Raw genomic sequence first — 17,168 nt, forward strand, 5'->3', positions numbered from 1 at the left:
TTCAGCTTGGAGAAGAGAGGGCTCGGGGGTGATATGAGAGAGGTCTATAAAATAATGAGTGAAGTGGAAAGGGCTTGTTCACTCTTTCCAAAAATACTAGGACTAGGGAACATGCAATGAAGCTACTAAGTAATAGATTTAAAACAAACCAGAGAAAATATTTCTTCACATAACGTGTAATCAAACTCTGGAATTCGTTGCCAGAGAATGTGGTGAAATCAGTTAGCTTAGCAGGGTTTAAAATAGGCTTGGATAATTTCCTAAAAGAGAAGTCCATAGGCCATTATTGAGATGGCTTGGGGAAATCCACTGCTTATTCCTAGGATGTTTTTCTACTTGGAACCTGGGTTGGCCACTGTTGAAAACAGGATACTGGGCTTGATGAACCTTTGGTCTGTCTCAGTACGTCATGTTTTTGAGGGATAGCAGAATTAGGAGTAATGTTATGAAGTTCTTTTTCACAGAGAGGGTGGTAGATGCCTGGAATGCCCTTCCAAGGGAGGTGGTGGAGATGAAATCGGTGACAGAATTCAAAAAAGCAAGGGACGAACACAAGAGGATCTCTAATCAGAAAACGACTGGTATAAAACAAACCAAGGCCAGTACCGAGCAATCTTCCACGGTCTGTGGTTTGTTTTAGGATGAGCTGGGGAGGGCTTTGATAGAAGCTCCAGTGACAGGGTGGTTAGGATAGGCTGGAGTGGGCTTCATTGGCAACTCCAGCAGTGGGAACCGAGAGACAGTACTGGGTGGACTTCTATGGTCCATTGCCCAGAAATATTAAAGAAAAGACAATTTAATCATGAACATATGGGCAGACTAAATGGTCTGTTCAGGTCTTTATCTGCTGTCAATCACAAATGTAAAACAAAACCCCATAATAAAATAAACTTAAACTCATCTAACAAATACTCCGCTAATTTGTAACTGTTTCTGAACTAATTGAGCCATTCTACAGAGATGTCTAACACTGAAGAAAAGAATAGATGTAAAACATTCAAAGATAAGCTTATTTTAAATCTAAGAACATAAGAATTGCCGCTGCAGGGTCAGGCCAAAGACCAGTGCTCTGAATGAGTCCAGCCTCACCTGCGTATGTTCCAGTTTAGCAGGAACTTGTCTAACTTTGTCTTGAATCCCTGGAGGGTGTTTTCCCCTATAACAGCCTCCGGAAGAGCGTTCCAGTTGTCTACTTTAGGAGAAGAGTGTGGCACAGTGGTTAGAGCTAAATCCTCAGCACCCTGAGGTTGTGGGTTCAAAGCCTGCACTGCTCCCTGTGACCCTGGGCAAGTCACTTAATAGACAGACTGTGAGAGCAAAGGCAGTATCCAAGACCCAACCCCTTTGTCAGCAAGTGCATATCCAGTGTTGCTTAATAGTTCTTTGTTTCCTTCACACACCTATGGGAGTCCACATCTCAGAAGCCATATTAGTGGCAGGTAATAAGGGACTCTATTGCTTGACTTGCACAGTTTAGCTGCTAAAATACGCAGCAGGAGCAAGAGAAGCCCATGGATGTGAGAGGATTGGTTTTGAATTTCTCGACACTGAAACAGACTGTAAGACACATTCACTTCAATGACTTCAGGGCAGGAGTACATTAATATTGTAGGAGATGAATATTTCAACATATCAGATGAAATAAGGAAAATAACACATTAAAGAGAAGCTCATTACTCTCTCCAGAGGAGCACCATAACAAGGCTTATTCAAACTGACTTCTCATTAGCCCATTCATTTCCCTTGGTACATGCTGCTGGAATCTTACTTAAATAAACTAGCGCTGGGTTTTCTAGAAAATCTCTTTTCAAGGGGAAATGAAGTTTGAAGAAGAAACAGATTGATTGGGGTAGGAAATCACATGTACTAGTGGTTAGAGCTTCAGCTTCAACACCATGAGTATGTGACTTAATCCTCCATTGCCCATAGGGAAAAATGCTTGGGTAAAACTAGAAACTGATTGCAGAAGAAGGGCAGAGCTATGACTGTAGAAATGTCCAGACTGCTGCAGCTTTGATGGTGAGGGACCCTCTTACAAAACTCTATGACATGCAAACATGAGCTTAACATAGGAATAAAGGCTTACCGCTCGCTAATAGGAAGTGATTTATTTGTACTCTTTTTTTTCAGGAAGTGTTATCCAGGACAGCACATGTTAAACTGCAGAAGATGGACTTAGGGCCTTCTAAAGAGGAGAAGGTAAGTGCTCCCACATTATTCTTTTTCAAGTCCAGTGCACTAATGTAAAAATGCCAAAAAAGTCCCCCAAATCTCCTAAACAGACTGTAAAATATGGGCTTAATGAGAGGGGAAAGTTCTGCATTAAACTGTTTGAAGTCTATATTTTAGAACAGTTTAGTAAAAGAGCCTCCATATTTTTAATGATATATGTATCAGATAAGGTATATGCACACTTTTATTAATAATTTCTATAATTTGAGCAGTTAATAAAAAACCCCAACAAGCATCTCAAATTCTCTTCCTGGCTATTTCTTGACTCTTTTTTCTCTTTTGAACAATATGGGATAGCCTTTTTTTTTTTTTTTTTAAACTTTTATTGCTGTTTAAAGATATTTTACAAGAAAACAATTGCTTCCGAAAAACAGACTGTTCTGGTGAGAAAAAAAACATATTTCAGTCCAAGGCATTTGCATGGAGAAGCCCAAAGGAAAGAAGCACCCAAAATTGCCAGAAACATTTTCCTTCACTCCTGTGTTTGTCTGGTGACGCAGAGAAAAACCAAAACTTTTTTTTACCATAAAATAAAGTTTGAGAGTTACGAAAATATAATCCTAATATTACATTGACATCCTGCTCAAAAATAAATGATGCTATTAAAGTAGCTCCCTCAGTTGTATCAGATAATGTGGTTTCAAGCAAATCAGTAACATTTAATGGTTCTTCTGCGCTTAAATTCATTTCTTCTGCTTCTGGGATGACTCCTATTTCTTTCCTACATAGGGTTCCTTCAACTAAGCTGCGACTGGAACAGGAAGTGGTGGGGGAACACCTCCAAGTCCAAGGTCTTCGGCAACTCTACCTGCCAGAGACAACGCAAACAACACTCCGGCTGCATAGGGACTCGCCAAAATCAAAAATCTACTGCTATGCAAGGGAAGAAGTCCTCACTGTAAAGGGGTCGGATGAGGCATATTGGCAAAACAGGTAACGTTGAATCCCTCTATTGATCTCCATTAGAGACGCCGACACCATGCCGCCGTCATCTTGGACCGCCCCTGGGATAAAAATGGCTATTTGTCATCACATTCTAACAGACTTGAATTTGTTAATTTGCATACTGCTTTCCAAGCCATAAATTGATTGTTCAAGATTCCTATTCAGCACCCAATATACCCAAGTATCATTTCCGCACTGTAACACAAACCTCTTGGATCTTTGACATTTCCATGTCTTCCTCCTAAGTACAGATCCTCCGGGTTTGTCCAGTTCTTATTCTTTAATAATGCGTTTCTAGTTCTTAGTAATCCAGGCGAAGACTTTTATTCCAAATCAGTCTTTACTAGCAACCATGCAAATAACACCAGGACTCCACACAGACTGTGTTTCGGCTAGGAAGCCTGCTCTAGGAGTCCTGAAATCATCCACTAAAACCTTGTGCAATAAGGATACAATATGAAGCCAGCTTGGCTTCTAAGCGGCAAACAATTGCAGCTGAAACACGGTTGAGTCCTGATGTTGTTATTTGCATGAGAAGACCTGGTCCACAAGCCAAATCAGCCTTTTTCATGGGATTTGCTTCTTCCTGTGCAGAGACTGATTCTTCTCTCTCTAACTTTGCCGAACCATTCCTGTACCTCATTCTAGAGGGATCAGCTCTAAGAGCAAGTTGATGCTCAATATCTGTCCACTGGTAATGAAGCAAAATATTCCTCATAATGAATATGAGAGCAAGTTAACCCTATTTGCTCAGGTCCATAACAACAATGGTCACATCCAAGACTCTTTATCCTTTAAATGGCAGAAGCATTCATAAGTTTCAAAGTTATGAAAACAGTTATACTTTCTTAATATGAATGTAAGTTCAATCTTCTTACAATTGTCTCTCAACATGGTAACCCTTCATCAACTAAGTACTTCTAGCCAATTTTTCAGCAGAAAAAATTACTTTCTTCCTGACCCTGCTGAATAAAACTACAGTAAAACCTTGGCTTGCAAGTTACTTGGTTTGCAAGTGTTATTAAATTTTAACTTGATATACAAGCAAAGTCTTGCAATACTCGTCACATCATCACAGCTGAGCCGATGGTTCTTCTCTCTCTGATGCTGCGGGAGTGTAGTGACCGTTCTAAACGAGCAAAGTCTTGCAATACGCGTCACATCATCACAACTGAGCCGATGGTTCTTCTCTCTCTGATGCTGCGGGAGTGTAGTGACCGTTCTAAACGAGCAAAGTCTCGCAATACGCGTCACATCATCACAACTGAGCCGATGGTTCTTCTCTCTCTGATGCTGTGGGAGTGTAGTGACTGTCTAAACAAGCACCAAAGCATATGTCTATTGTAAACCTACTTTATAAAGATGCGTATGTGCCTATATGTCCCACAGAATGTGCAGAACTGATGGTTGACATACAGACACATCCATTTACGTATGTTCTTGAAAAATGGCCCCATAGTAACAATGGTGCATATTTAGGTGGGGCATAGGCAGAGTCAGGAAATATCCATGTAAATTATAAAATACACACCAGTGCACATATTTCAGCTGTGAACGTTGACAGCTGCTACTGAGAAAACATAAGCAATCTGTAATGATGATGTGATTAAAGAGAGAAAATTTCAAAATAATGCTTTTTAGTTAGGTAGAAACACAATGAATAGTGGAGTCAGAATTTGTTGCATTGAATGCTGGAAATTGTAAGTGCCAACCTTTTCTTTTAATGGGTTTTATGTTAAAAAAAAAAAAAAAAAAGACGACGTAAGACAGGCTTACATTATATATATTCCTAAACAATTTTTCTTTCTAAACTTTTTTTTATGCATTTAAGTTTGTTTTTATTCAGCTTCTACTCTTCCACGTGAAAAGATCTTTCCTGCTATTTCCTTTTATACCATGGTGTTCCTTATTCACTTGTCTTTTTAAATGCAAAGCAGCTTGAAATTCTGCCAGATAATCTCATACATTTTTTTAAATCAACGTATAATAGTATTTTAGTTGTATAAGGATGAGCAGAACAGAGAGTAAGCCTGAAATCTATTACCTTAAGTCTCCAAATAAAACGCTCCCATTTATCCTTAAAATATAAAAATGCTAAGAAAGTCAAAGTTGCTATTATGGTAATTCATTTATAATCAAATATAATCTTGTACTGTTCAAGAACAAGACATTCAAATTTTACCTAATCAAGAAACACTGAAGGGGAATTTTTTAAAGCCATTTACATGCATAAAATAGATTTATGCACAGAAATGGCTTGCTATAAAATTGTCTGGCAAAAGAGATAATGTTAAAGGTCTCTAAGGGAACAAACATTCTTCCTTACAATCGCTCGATTTAAAGCTCCCAATCTCAGAAACACAACCCACTAGGCTGGACTGAATCCAGTTCCAAAATCCACTTCTGCTCTTTTTACAACAATATTCACTTTTGTAACAGCTCAAAGCAAATATCCTGCACTGATTGGCAAAGCCTCCATCTAATGCAAGTTCAAGGGAGAATCCGTGATGGAATGCTTAATGCTGCTTCTATGCTGTATAATCCAGGCCATAACTGAAGCCAAAGATTTACCAACATAAATTGTCAGATGGACACGGAATCAAATAGACTCTATTAGCCGAAATATAAGTGCAATCAAGGAGCTGCCACATTGTACAAAACAAGTTCAATCTAAGAGGGTCTGCCTCAGGATCCATTTTATTCCTATGGGCATTAATCTTTAGTAAGAGACCCTTTAAGCAAAGAAGTTCTTAGCAAACAAAACTGGAAAGACTTTTCTTGTAATAATAAATGCATGTTTTATTTCCATTGTTCTATCCAAAACGTCTTTCTATTGCCAATTGGTGTTCCTGAGTGCATAGATAGATTTAGCTGTGACAGGCAATGTGTAAGCGGTCTAAGCAAGAGAAGATGTTCTCAGCTTTTGGTAACTCAGTAGACAATTTTCTAGACCCTTCAAAAACATCACTGTGTTCTCTCCCATTGTCATCATGAATAATAATTCCAGTAGCTCATTTTTCAATTAACATATCTAAAGAAACAAATAAAAAATGCAAGGCAGATCTTGGTTCAATTTTATTGCTGTCACAGCCTCAAAGACAGTCACAAAAGCATTCCACGAGTTTCTTTGATGTCTGATGGTTAACTTGAGGTATAACAAGCACTTTAAATGCCTGAAAACAAATTAAATTAAGAATAATATGCAGCTTTCTTTCCAGATTCTTGTTCACGTCCTGTTTAGCACACAAAAGCTAATTCAGTCAAACATGATAGAAATGAAAAATAATTAACCATTTGTGAAGAATATGGTAGTATCATCATTTGGGAAATATTTGCACTGCCAATTTATTACATAAGATACATCATCTAGTAGGAAACAAAGCAGGTCAGCCTAGTGCTCCAGCCGAGGAGAACACATGTTCGGCCATCCTCGCCAATTAACAAGGAACCTTAGAGAGTGCAACAACTACACAGCAGGGCTCTGGGAACCAAGTAATGTGGGCTAGACAAAGCCCTCAGACACCCTTTTCCTCCGAGGGACACTTCTCTTTCTAGTACAGTGCTCAACAAAGGCGGCAGGAAGTTGAAGTCGTGCCTTTACACACTTTATTGGATATGATACTCTAAAGCTAAGTTTAAAGCAAGCACTAAAGGTTAGCAAAGAAAAAATCTGGAAAGATGTACTCGCTGGAATACCTAACATTTCCAAAACATGCTTTGTGTATGTGGGCAACAGAGAAACCTTGTTTGTGTGTCTGCAAAAGACTGCTTCTAGTGTGCATTTTCTCATTTTACTTATGATTCTTTCTAATCCAATAGAAGTTGGAAAGAATTACACAAATATGGTTGACATGACATGTGCGCCTTTTCTGGGTGTCCGGACAGAGAATCCACGAACCAATCTGACAGAGGTTGGGCAAATTCTAGCTCGTAGCATGAGTGAATAATGTCCAAGACCCACCAGTCTGCTATAATGCACATCCAGGCAGGCAGAAACTCTGAGAGCAGGCCCCCTATCTGCAGATGGACATCCGGTATTCTGGCAGGGTGCGCAGGACGGGCGGTGGAAGGTTGGGGACGCCTGTAGCCTGCATATTGACCTCGGGAGCTCTGGGAAAATCTCTGCGATGAGCATTTGGAGCAATGAAAATTACAATGTCCAGAACCCCTGGAGGATCTGGATCTACTACCAGGCAGGGCCTTCGGGTGACGGTCCATGACCGAATTCATTAGGTCATACAGGCCCTTGCCAAACAATAACTGCCCCTTAAAAGGCAGTCTCACCAAAGTTATCTTGGAGGTGGAATCACCAGCCCATTGCCTGACCCAGAGTATTTGGCGGGCTGAGATGGAATACGCTGACACCTTGACCAGCACTTTAAGAAGGTCATATAAGGCATCCGTTATGTAATCTGTCCCAGCCATCAGAAGCTGAGGAGGAGGCACCACCCCATCAGTCTCTCTAGTGTGTGCAGCCGAGAGAGACAGGTGCGTGGAACAAAAGATGTCACAACAGCAGCTTTGATGCCCAAATTGGCTTCCTGAGGACCACATCCACACAGCGGTCCCTGCATATCTTTCAACACAACTTCCCCGTCACTGGGAAGAGAGATGCACTTGGACACTTGTGCCACCAAGGAATCCACCTTGGGCTGCCCCAAAAGCTGCAGACACTCCTGTGCTATTTGGTACAAGTGGGACAAAGCCCTAGCACTCTTCAAAGGACCTTCCAAACTGCTCAGAGAACATAAAACTCATATCCGGATGCCAGGGAAAGATCGCAGATTGCGAGTGCACACTACAAAGCCAGGGAGAAGACGATGACGTGGACAGAGCCAGCTGCATCGCTAAGTTCAATTCCTGCAAGTATTTAGTAATGAGATTAGGTAGAGCCACAAACTTAAATAATCGCAGGACAGCAGGATCATCACCAGGATCCGGAGCCCCTAAAGGATCTGTGAATCCAATACCCAAGTCTGGATCCCCCGATTACAGAAGGACTGCACTGTCAAACAATGGATCAAAAAGGACAAAATCAGGGTCCGGCTCCCCCAGAGTCTGCGCCGGAGGAACAGCAGCCAGAGCAGGCAGAGGCAAGGACATCCCTAAGGGTGCTATATCATTCAAAAATGCCTGAGAGGGGGATGGAGACTGCCCAGCAGCAGAACACCTGCTTTGAAACTCTGACCACAAAATCTTTATAAAGTCAGAGAAAGTATCTGGTCCCTGGGCCATAGAGTCACCCTTAGACGATTTACACTTGCGCTTCTTAAGCTGTGGAGGGTCCGCAGCCTAGCTGATCAAAGAACCAGCCATGCTGAGCTCCGAAAGCTATATAGAGGCTGCCCCACCGGGCTGGCTGAGCATTCAGTCACCTGCTTCTGTGAGGAGGCAGCTGAGCTGGTTGCTCCAGCCTCCTCCAGCAGCACCATGTGGTGAAGGATGCTCCAAAAGCACTAAATTTGCACAAACCTGGCATGAATTCACATGAGGAGACCCTGAGGACTCCATCCCATCAGTTTTCAGGCAAAAAATGAAGTTTTGAAGAAGCAGGGAGAAGAAGAAAAAAAGACCGCTAAAAATTCAAGATGGCTGCCAGCATTGAATATGCGCCCAAAACGTGATATTTTTTACACTTCCAAAACCTGAAAAACTGTGATTTTAGGATTTTTTAGGTAGGGGAACACTTAGAAACAGAGAAAACTCTTCAATTCAAACTTTCCCCAATGTCTCTCCCAGGCTGTCAGTTCAGAGTTACTTACTGTGACCTTATACACTGGGCTGGCACCTGCTTCCAGCTCTCTTCAAAAGCCGGCAAATAATTCACTGCCACACTGCTGGTAATGCTCTCGCAAAGCTGATCTTCAGGCTGTCGGTCAGACCTCAGTGTCTGACTATGCTTCCACCCCTGTAGACCACCGGATTCGTACCAGGACGGGGGGGAGGCACAAAAATGGAGCCAGCACTCTATGGGACACCGCTGAGCCCCCTAACTATGCCTAACAGTCTGCGCTCGATCCTCGCTTAACAGAAGGTGAGACTACTTCAGGGACGGCCTGAGCTCCAATGAAAACTATACAGACTGGCTAACAGGCCGAAGTCTGGGAATTCTCAAGCAGGGAGAACTCCAATCTGTGTGAAACGCGAAAAAATCCACAATGAAGATGAAACTATGTCAAATTTAAAACAATAAAATGAGGAGAGCAGAACACACACAGCTGCAGTCATGTGTGCAGAAGGAAGAAACTGTAGAGGGCACTAAACTGATCTGTGAAGTACACTAGAGGCAGAGTGAAATATCTGGAGTGAATTCCTTCTTTAGCATGCAAATATGGGGAAATAACCCTATTGTCTAGCATGTCTCACCTATTGCACTGGAAGTATATTTAGTGGGTAATCCAATAAAAGGGAATTGCAAAAGTGGAGTCTAATAGGATTTAACAAACGGACAGTAAAATCCACTATGTGAAGAAATGGATTAAACTGTTGAAAAGGGCCCAACTGTATAAAGTAGAAGTTACAAATCTGTCTAATTTGAATCATACTTGTATCACTCTACGGTACGGTTGCACCTCCAATACTGTGGAATTAGAAAAGGTACAGAGAAGGGCGACAAAAATGATAAAAAGAATGAGATGACTTCCCTATGAGGAAAGGCTAAAGCGACTAGTGTTCTTCAGCTTGGAGAAGAGACAGCTCAGGGGTGATATGACAAAGGATAGATATGAATGGCTTGTTCACTCTTTCCAAAAATACTAGGGGGCATTTGATGAAGCTAGTAAGTAGTATATTTGTTCACACTACATGTAATTAAACTCTGGAATTTGTTGCTGGAGAATGAGGTTAAAAAAAGGTTTGGATCATTTCCTGAAAGAGAAGTCCCTAGGTCCATTGGGGACATCCACTCCTTATTCCTGGGATAAGCAGCATGAAATTTGTTTTACTATTTGGGACCTGGGATGGCCACTGTTGGACCTTTGGTCTGTCCCAGTAGGGCAATTCTTAAGATCTTAGCTTTCAAGTAGGACCCCAACATTACAGATCTGCTTTTAAAGGCCAAATGGCCCATCCAGTCTGCCCATAAGTTTTACATAGAAAAGACAAATGAAGCCTGATGACCTAAACTTTGAGTTTAACAATGGATAGACAAGTTAAATTATGAAATTCAGTATAAAACCCTCAGTATAAAAGTGATCATTGTCACTGTATACTGAACCCCAAATTTCAGAATAAACCTTCCCAACAGTTGATGCTAAAAAGTACATTGAGCTTTGTGATATACCATAAGAAACAGAGAATGAATGAGTGAGATACTACCCTCCCCCCCCCCCCCGAGGCCCCCCAATGCAGCCCTTCTGGCACAAATATATTAGTTTAGCGGGAGTGAAAGTTGGAGTCCTGATGGCAAACAAACTGGTGAACTTCTCAATTGATCAAGTAAAATACATGGACATATACACTAAAACATCAATGTAAAGAGTCATGGATTGGATTTACTGCCTTTCTGTAGTACAACCAAAGCAGTTTTACATGTATTATATTGCAGGTACTTTCACTGTCCCTAATGGGCTTACAATTTTAGATTTTTTGGTGGAACTGGCGTAATGGAGACTTATGTGACTTGCCCAGTGTCACAAGGTATTATCATCCATAAAAACCATGAAAAATTAATTTGTTATGACTAAGCCAGTATGAAATGGAACAACTTTCAACATCATTTACATACAATGAAATCACTAATCTGAGCTCTCTCCTACCCAAATGGTGCCATGCTAGCCATTTTGAGCTCTGAACTGCAGAAGCCAACTGGTGCTATGAGACTAGGGGACTCTGAAGTGGCAAATAGCGAGGTTCAGAGGTCCCTCGTGCAAGCTAGAGGGAACAAGTTTGTTTAATCACATACAATTTACCATAGAAAAACTTTTGAATGTTCCTACCTGGATAAGATGTGCTGGTAATGAGAGGACACAAACAGAAAGAGACATTCGGAGCAGACCACGGAGTACATGTAAGAACCTTGTAAGGCTATGAAGATGTTGGGGATGGTCACTACAGCAGATATCATCACCCCATAGTCCTGAGCCAAGTGACTGAAGAACTATCCGCAGAATGTTCTTGTTCTTTTTCTAACATGAAAAAAGGAAATGAGAAACTATGAGCATGGCCTTATGTTTGTATGGTGTGCCTGTCAAATATACAGAATTTCTTTCAGATTCATCTATAGGAGCAATATCCACACATACCGCAATTAAATAAAGTACTTGTGACCTGGACTGGCCACTGCTGGAAACAGGATACTGGGCTAGATGGACCCTTGGTATGACTCAGTAAGGCAACTCTTACATTCTTTTGCTCTTAAGAGAAATCAAGAGCAACAATCCAATCTCCCAGTCAGTTGGCTTTTCAAGATATGCACCACACTTCCTTCCTCCTATTCCTCATGGCTTCCCTGAATGGTACAAATAGTCAGCCACAAAAAGGAGAGGGAATGGACAACGGTCTCTCCAAACAAACAAGAGCCAAAATGCCATTAGAATTGATTTTATTAATAGTGATCCACAGAAGTCTTGACCCAACACGGCACCATGTTTCGGTGTATGAACCGCCTGCTTCACGGGTTGTGAATATTCTGTGAGTTGATTTCTCAATTACAATCAAAACAAACTACGTTAAAAGTAGTCCTCTGGACCTTAAAACTTTGAAGATGCCAGCAAAAGTACAAATTCATACAAATTATTTTAAAACCAAGCCTACAAGTTGTTGGGTCAAGACTTCTGTGGATCATTATTAATAAAATTGTAGGCCACCAGCGTGCTTGACTTTAAGAATAAATGGGACATCCACGTGGGATCCCTACGAGGGTCGAGTTAAGGAACTAAGTCACTAGCACTCAGACTTAATGGGGTGAGTCAGTAGAGTGGGCAGACTTGATGGGCTATAGCCCTTTTCTGCCGTCATCTTTCTATGTTTCTATATGTTTCTAAAATCAATTATATTGGAATTTTGGCTCTTACTTGTCTGGAGAGACCGTTGTCCATTCCCACTCCTTTTTGAGTTTGATATTTACTGCGTGGGTATTTATCTCCTGTTGGACTTTCTCTTGGGAACAAAGTCTGCCAAACAGACCCAACTACATGAGCACCTCTTTCTGCTAATAATTAACTTAGCAGGGTTTTTAAATGGTTGGATAATTTCCTGAAATAGAAGTCCATAGGCCATTATTGAGATGGCTCGGGGACCTGGATTGGCCACCGTGCGAACAGGCTTCTGGGCTTGATGGACCATTGGTCTGGCCCAGTAAGGCTATTCTTATGACAAAATAACTTTTTCCCCTCCCCCTCTTTCCCTATATGTTTCTGTCTGTCATTTCCCCTCAAATATTTTAGTTTCAAGTTTATTTAAATTTTGTTATCCCACCTTTTCAAAGTTTCAAAGCGGCTAACATTCATAATACATTTGAGTAGGGTAAAGACAATTAAGACAGAATAATAAAATGACATCAAAGTTTTAAAAAACAAAAACAACAAACTAAACTTTAAAACAGACGAATATAGTGGCACAAAAAGGAAGGGGAAGAACTACAATTTTTAGATTATTATTTTTTTTTCTTTTAACTTTTACTGTATTTAAATTGTAAACTATCTAACGGTATAACTTGGAAATCTTGCCTCACCAATCTATTGCATTTCTTTGAAGGGGTGAATGAACCTATGGATCAAGGTGAATTGGTTGATATTTTGGATTTTCAAAAGACATTTGACAAAGTACTTTCTGAAAGACTTCTGAGGAAATTAAAAGTCATGGGATTGAGAACTGGTTGAAAGACAGAAAACAGAGAGTGGAACCGCTGCTTTTTAACATATTTATCAATGATCTAGAAATGGGAATAACTAGTGAGCGAATTACACTTGCTGATGACACAAAGTTGAGGACCTTGTGAGTCTGGAAGACTGGGGATCAAAATGGCAGATGATGTTTAATGTGAACAAGTGCAAAGTGATGCATGAGGGAAAGAGAAACCCAAACCATAGCTATGCGATGCTGGGTTCTATGTTAGGAGTCACTGCCCCAAAAAAGGATCTAGGTGTCATTGTTGAGGATACATTGAAACCCTCAGGCTCAATGTGAGGCGGCTGCTAAGAAAGCAAAGAGAATGTTAGGAATTATCAGGAAAGGAAAGAGGAAAATGTTAGAATGCCCTTGTATTGCTCCATGGTACGGCCACACCTCGAATACCGTGTGCAGTTCTGGTCGCTTTATCTCAAAAAAGGTACAGAGGAGGGTGACAAAAATGATAAAAGGGTTGGCTAGGACTCTTTAGTTTGGAGAAGAGATGTCTCAGGGGTGTTATATTATAGAGGTTTATAAAATACTGATTGGAGTGGAAAGGGTAGATGTGAATCACTTGTTCAATCCTTCCAAAAATAGTAGAACTAGGGGACATGCGATGAAGCTACTAAGTAATAGATTTAAAACAAACTGGAGAAAATATTTCTTCACACAATGTGTAATTAAACTCTGGAACTCCTTGCCAGAGAATGAGGTGAAATTAGTTGGCTTAGTGGGGCTTAAAAAAGTATTGGATAATTTCCTGAAAGAGAAGTCTATAGGTCATCCACTGCTTATTCCTAGGATCTGTTTTACTCCTTGGGATCTAGCTAGGCGCTTGGGACCTGGGTTGGCCACTATTGGAAACAGGACACTGGGCTTGGTCTGTCCTAGTATGGCAATTCTTATGTGAAGACAAGTGGGGCTTTATTACTTCATTAGAATGAAGGGATCTTAATATTAAAGCATGCTCATATACGATCCTACAGAAAATTACTTACGCCCCCTTTTACAAAACCATAGCGAGGTTTTTAGTGTCGGCCATGGCGGTAGCAGCTCCGACGCTCATTAGAGCTTCTATGAGCGTGGGAGCTGTTACTGCTGTGGTTTTGTAAAGAGGGGGGTGGGGGGTTAGTTTCCTACAAGAAGAAATGAAATTATTATTAATTTCTCTATATCTCATTTTTCCAAAATCCTTTTAATAGGCATTTAAGGGCATAGAGAAGGTAGACAAGGATAGATTCTTCAGCCTACGGGGAACCACAAGTACGAGAAACTGGAAGGGGACAGGTTTAGAACCCATGCCAGGAGGTTTTTCTTCACTCAAAGGGTTGTGGACACATGGTACGCGCTCCCGGAGGAGGTGATCGGGGATTCAAAGAGGGTTTGGGGGATTGAGGGGTACCGAGAGAGGTAGATAGGGCTATAGGGCTAAATCAAGAAAACCTGACAGGTCATGGACCTGATGGGCCGCCGCGGGTGCGGACTGTTGGGCGCGATGGATCTCTGGTCTGACCCAGCGGAGGCAACTTCTTATGTTCTCTCACACACATCTATTTAAATGTGATTTGCTTGTCTTTGAAGCTACGTCTTAGCTATTTATTTATAATCTTTTTCACAAAACCAAAATTCAAAACGATTCCAACAACAATATTGTTCTCACTTCACAGAGTGGGAAATTTTTCCTAGCTAAAACAGGTTAACAGTTCTTTTCTTTTTTTTTTCCCTTTTAAAGCAATGAAAGAAAGAACTAAGCCTTTGTATTTAAGCCTGTTAAGGGTGGTTCTGGGGACGTGTCTGTGTCATATTGCAGCCATTTCTTCCTTTTGGCATTCTATACAATTCTTGCCTTGTGAAGCTTCGCAGCACTACACACTAGACCACGGGAACTGTTATGACATGCCTGTTTCTATGGTTACCACAGCAAGTGGGGAGCGGTGCCTGTCAGGGACCAATTTACTTCTCCAGAGGGGCACTGCCAGCGTGGGGAAGACATGCTCGCTCAGAAAGCTCAGCAGAGACTAAGACCTGAGCAATAATGAGCATCACTAACGCTTCCTTCCAGCAGATTCACTACTTGCTGCGTCTCTAATTTCTTACAACATTTAACTTTTCCCTCACAGTTTCCAGATACGTCAGAGCTCTTTACATAAACCTAATTCTTCTTCAGGTACAAAGCTATTTCAACACATTAGATTTTTTATTTATGGTGCCAAATCATCACTGGACATCGAGGCAATTTACATTCTAAGTTGTAGAGGAGAACAGAAAACCTGATCACAGCAACGAAAACACAAGACAGGTTCATGGAGAAGGAATATGTGAATAGCATTATAATAAAAATCCTTGCACACAATGAGAGCAATTCTATAAAGCAGTGTCTAATCTAGGGTGCGTCTTATGGAGCGAAAAATACGGGATTCTCTACCATTAGTATATTGTATCTCCTCCCTTATATTTCTTGTGGGGGTTTTTTTTTCCTTATTGGTTTTGTCTTTGATTTGTATCATTATGGAACTCCCTGTATGGGTATTTTTATATTTATTTATTTACTTTTATTGCAAACCGCTCAGACATTGGATGAGCTGTATATCAAATTTGAATAAACTTGAACACCTTTGTTTTCTCTGAGGACAAGCAGGCATTAATATTTTCCCAAGCTGCCAGGATCATGTCTCTAAAAGAGAATAAATATTGAATATACAGGAGCCTGGCGAAACTCTATATGGTTGAAAAGGAAGTTGGCTTTAAGTCGAGAATAGATGTTGCAGAACTGCTTGCCAAAACCAACTCTTTCTTCTGGAATGGTGTGCTAAACAGATGTAAAGCGAAAATGGGCCACTTAGGCAGCCATAGCCTATACTCTACGAGTAAGAAGATACAGTCTGCTAGCCAAGTGGAGATGGGAATTATATCTAAAGGAAAACTAGCAAACTCCTATAAGTTTAAATTAATGGAGGTTTGGAATGCAATTCCATCTATGATAAGTGACAAACTCTCTTCAATTATTCCATAGAACACTGAAAACATTTTTATTTTCCAAGAATCTAACCCGTTCCGCTTAATTTTCCTTACTAGTAGTTTATGTCCTTCGGTTCTCTTTTTTTACTAATATTATTGTTAGTTTACTTCATGATTGTTAACCAAGTCAAGCTTCATTTTTATGGAGATGACCTGGTCTATAAATTTAAGTTTTAGTTTAGTTTAGTTCTTTTGGATACAGCAAGTCCTAACCTATTAAGATTAAAGGTGACAAAGAGCTGGTAGGACCCTCTATGTGGCTTAGTGTGGTCCAGATAGTTTGCCAGAGCACTTTTGCAGTCTAAGACGTGAAGGGCTGGCTCTCTAGGATGAGAATGTGGCTTTAGAAAGAAAACAGGCAGAACGATGGATTGGTTGAGCTTGAACTCAAACTATTTTAGGGAGGAATTTTGGATGGCCCATCTAGTCTGCCCATCCGCAGTAACCGAGAGATCCCACGTACCTATCCCAGGCCCTCTTGAATTCAGACACAGTCTCTGTTTCCACCCCTCTTCCGGGAGACTGTTCCATGCATCTACCACCCTTTCCGTCAAAAAGTATTTCCTCAGATTACGCCGGAGCCTATCACCTCTTACCTTCATCCTAATAGAGAGACTTTTCAACCAACATTAGTTACATTATTATAGAAGACACTGAAGATGCTCAGTACCTGGGGACAAGAGCCATCAAACCCCTCCTGCTGAATGACTTTAAAGATAGACTGAAGGAGCGAGGTGTAAACATCAGCCGTGCTACAGCTGAAGACAAAAACAGAAAAATACAGTTTTAGTGCAAGAGAGGTATAAAGGAAAAATAGCACAATATTTAAATATGATGACGTAGGTTTGAATTAATTCAAGTCACTGAACTATACCAAAAGCAATACATTGTTCTGAAAACACTAGTATTTTTTAAAAAGTTGAATTTTTATTGAAGATAATAGACATAAACATAATGTGCATAACATCAACAACAAAATAGGCCAGCAAAAGCACAATACTTCTGTGCCTTGACTTAATTATGCCAGGCTCACTTACCGCTAACAAAATTAATCATTAATGAAGCAACTTAAAAGATGAAACCGGTATTTCAGGAGTAATCAGAGATAATTAATACATATCTAATGAACTGCTATTCCAAGT

The 17,168-nt window shown here is 40.6% G+C and overlaps 1 protein-coding gene across 1 annotated transcript in view; it reads right to left on the reverse strand.

The window, feature by feature from the left end:
• ELP4 (elongator acetyltransferase complex subunit 4) overlaps positions 1-17,168 on the reverse strand; it is a 141,716-nt gene that overhangs the window by 74,191 nt on the left and 50,357 nt on the right. Inside the window, exons 6-7 of the mRNA XM_033928281.1 lie at positions 16,697-16,784; positions 11,115-11,303 (exon numbers count right to left, since the gene is read on the reverse strand). Of these exons, the coding sequence (XP_033784172.1) occupies positions 11,115-11,303; positions 16,697-16,784 (277 nt within the window). The remainder of the gene's footprint in view (positions 1-11,114; positions 11,304-16,696; positions 16,785-17,168) is intronic.

The sequence above is a fragment of the Geotrypetes seraphini genome, chromosome 19 (genome assembly GCF_902459505.1).
Source record: "Geotrypetes seraphini chromosome 19, aGeoSer1.1, whole genome shotgun sequence".
NCBI classification, from domain to species: Eukaryota; Metazoa; Chordata; class Amphibia; order Gymnophiona; family Dermophiidae; genus Geotrypetes; species Geotrypetes seraphini.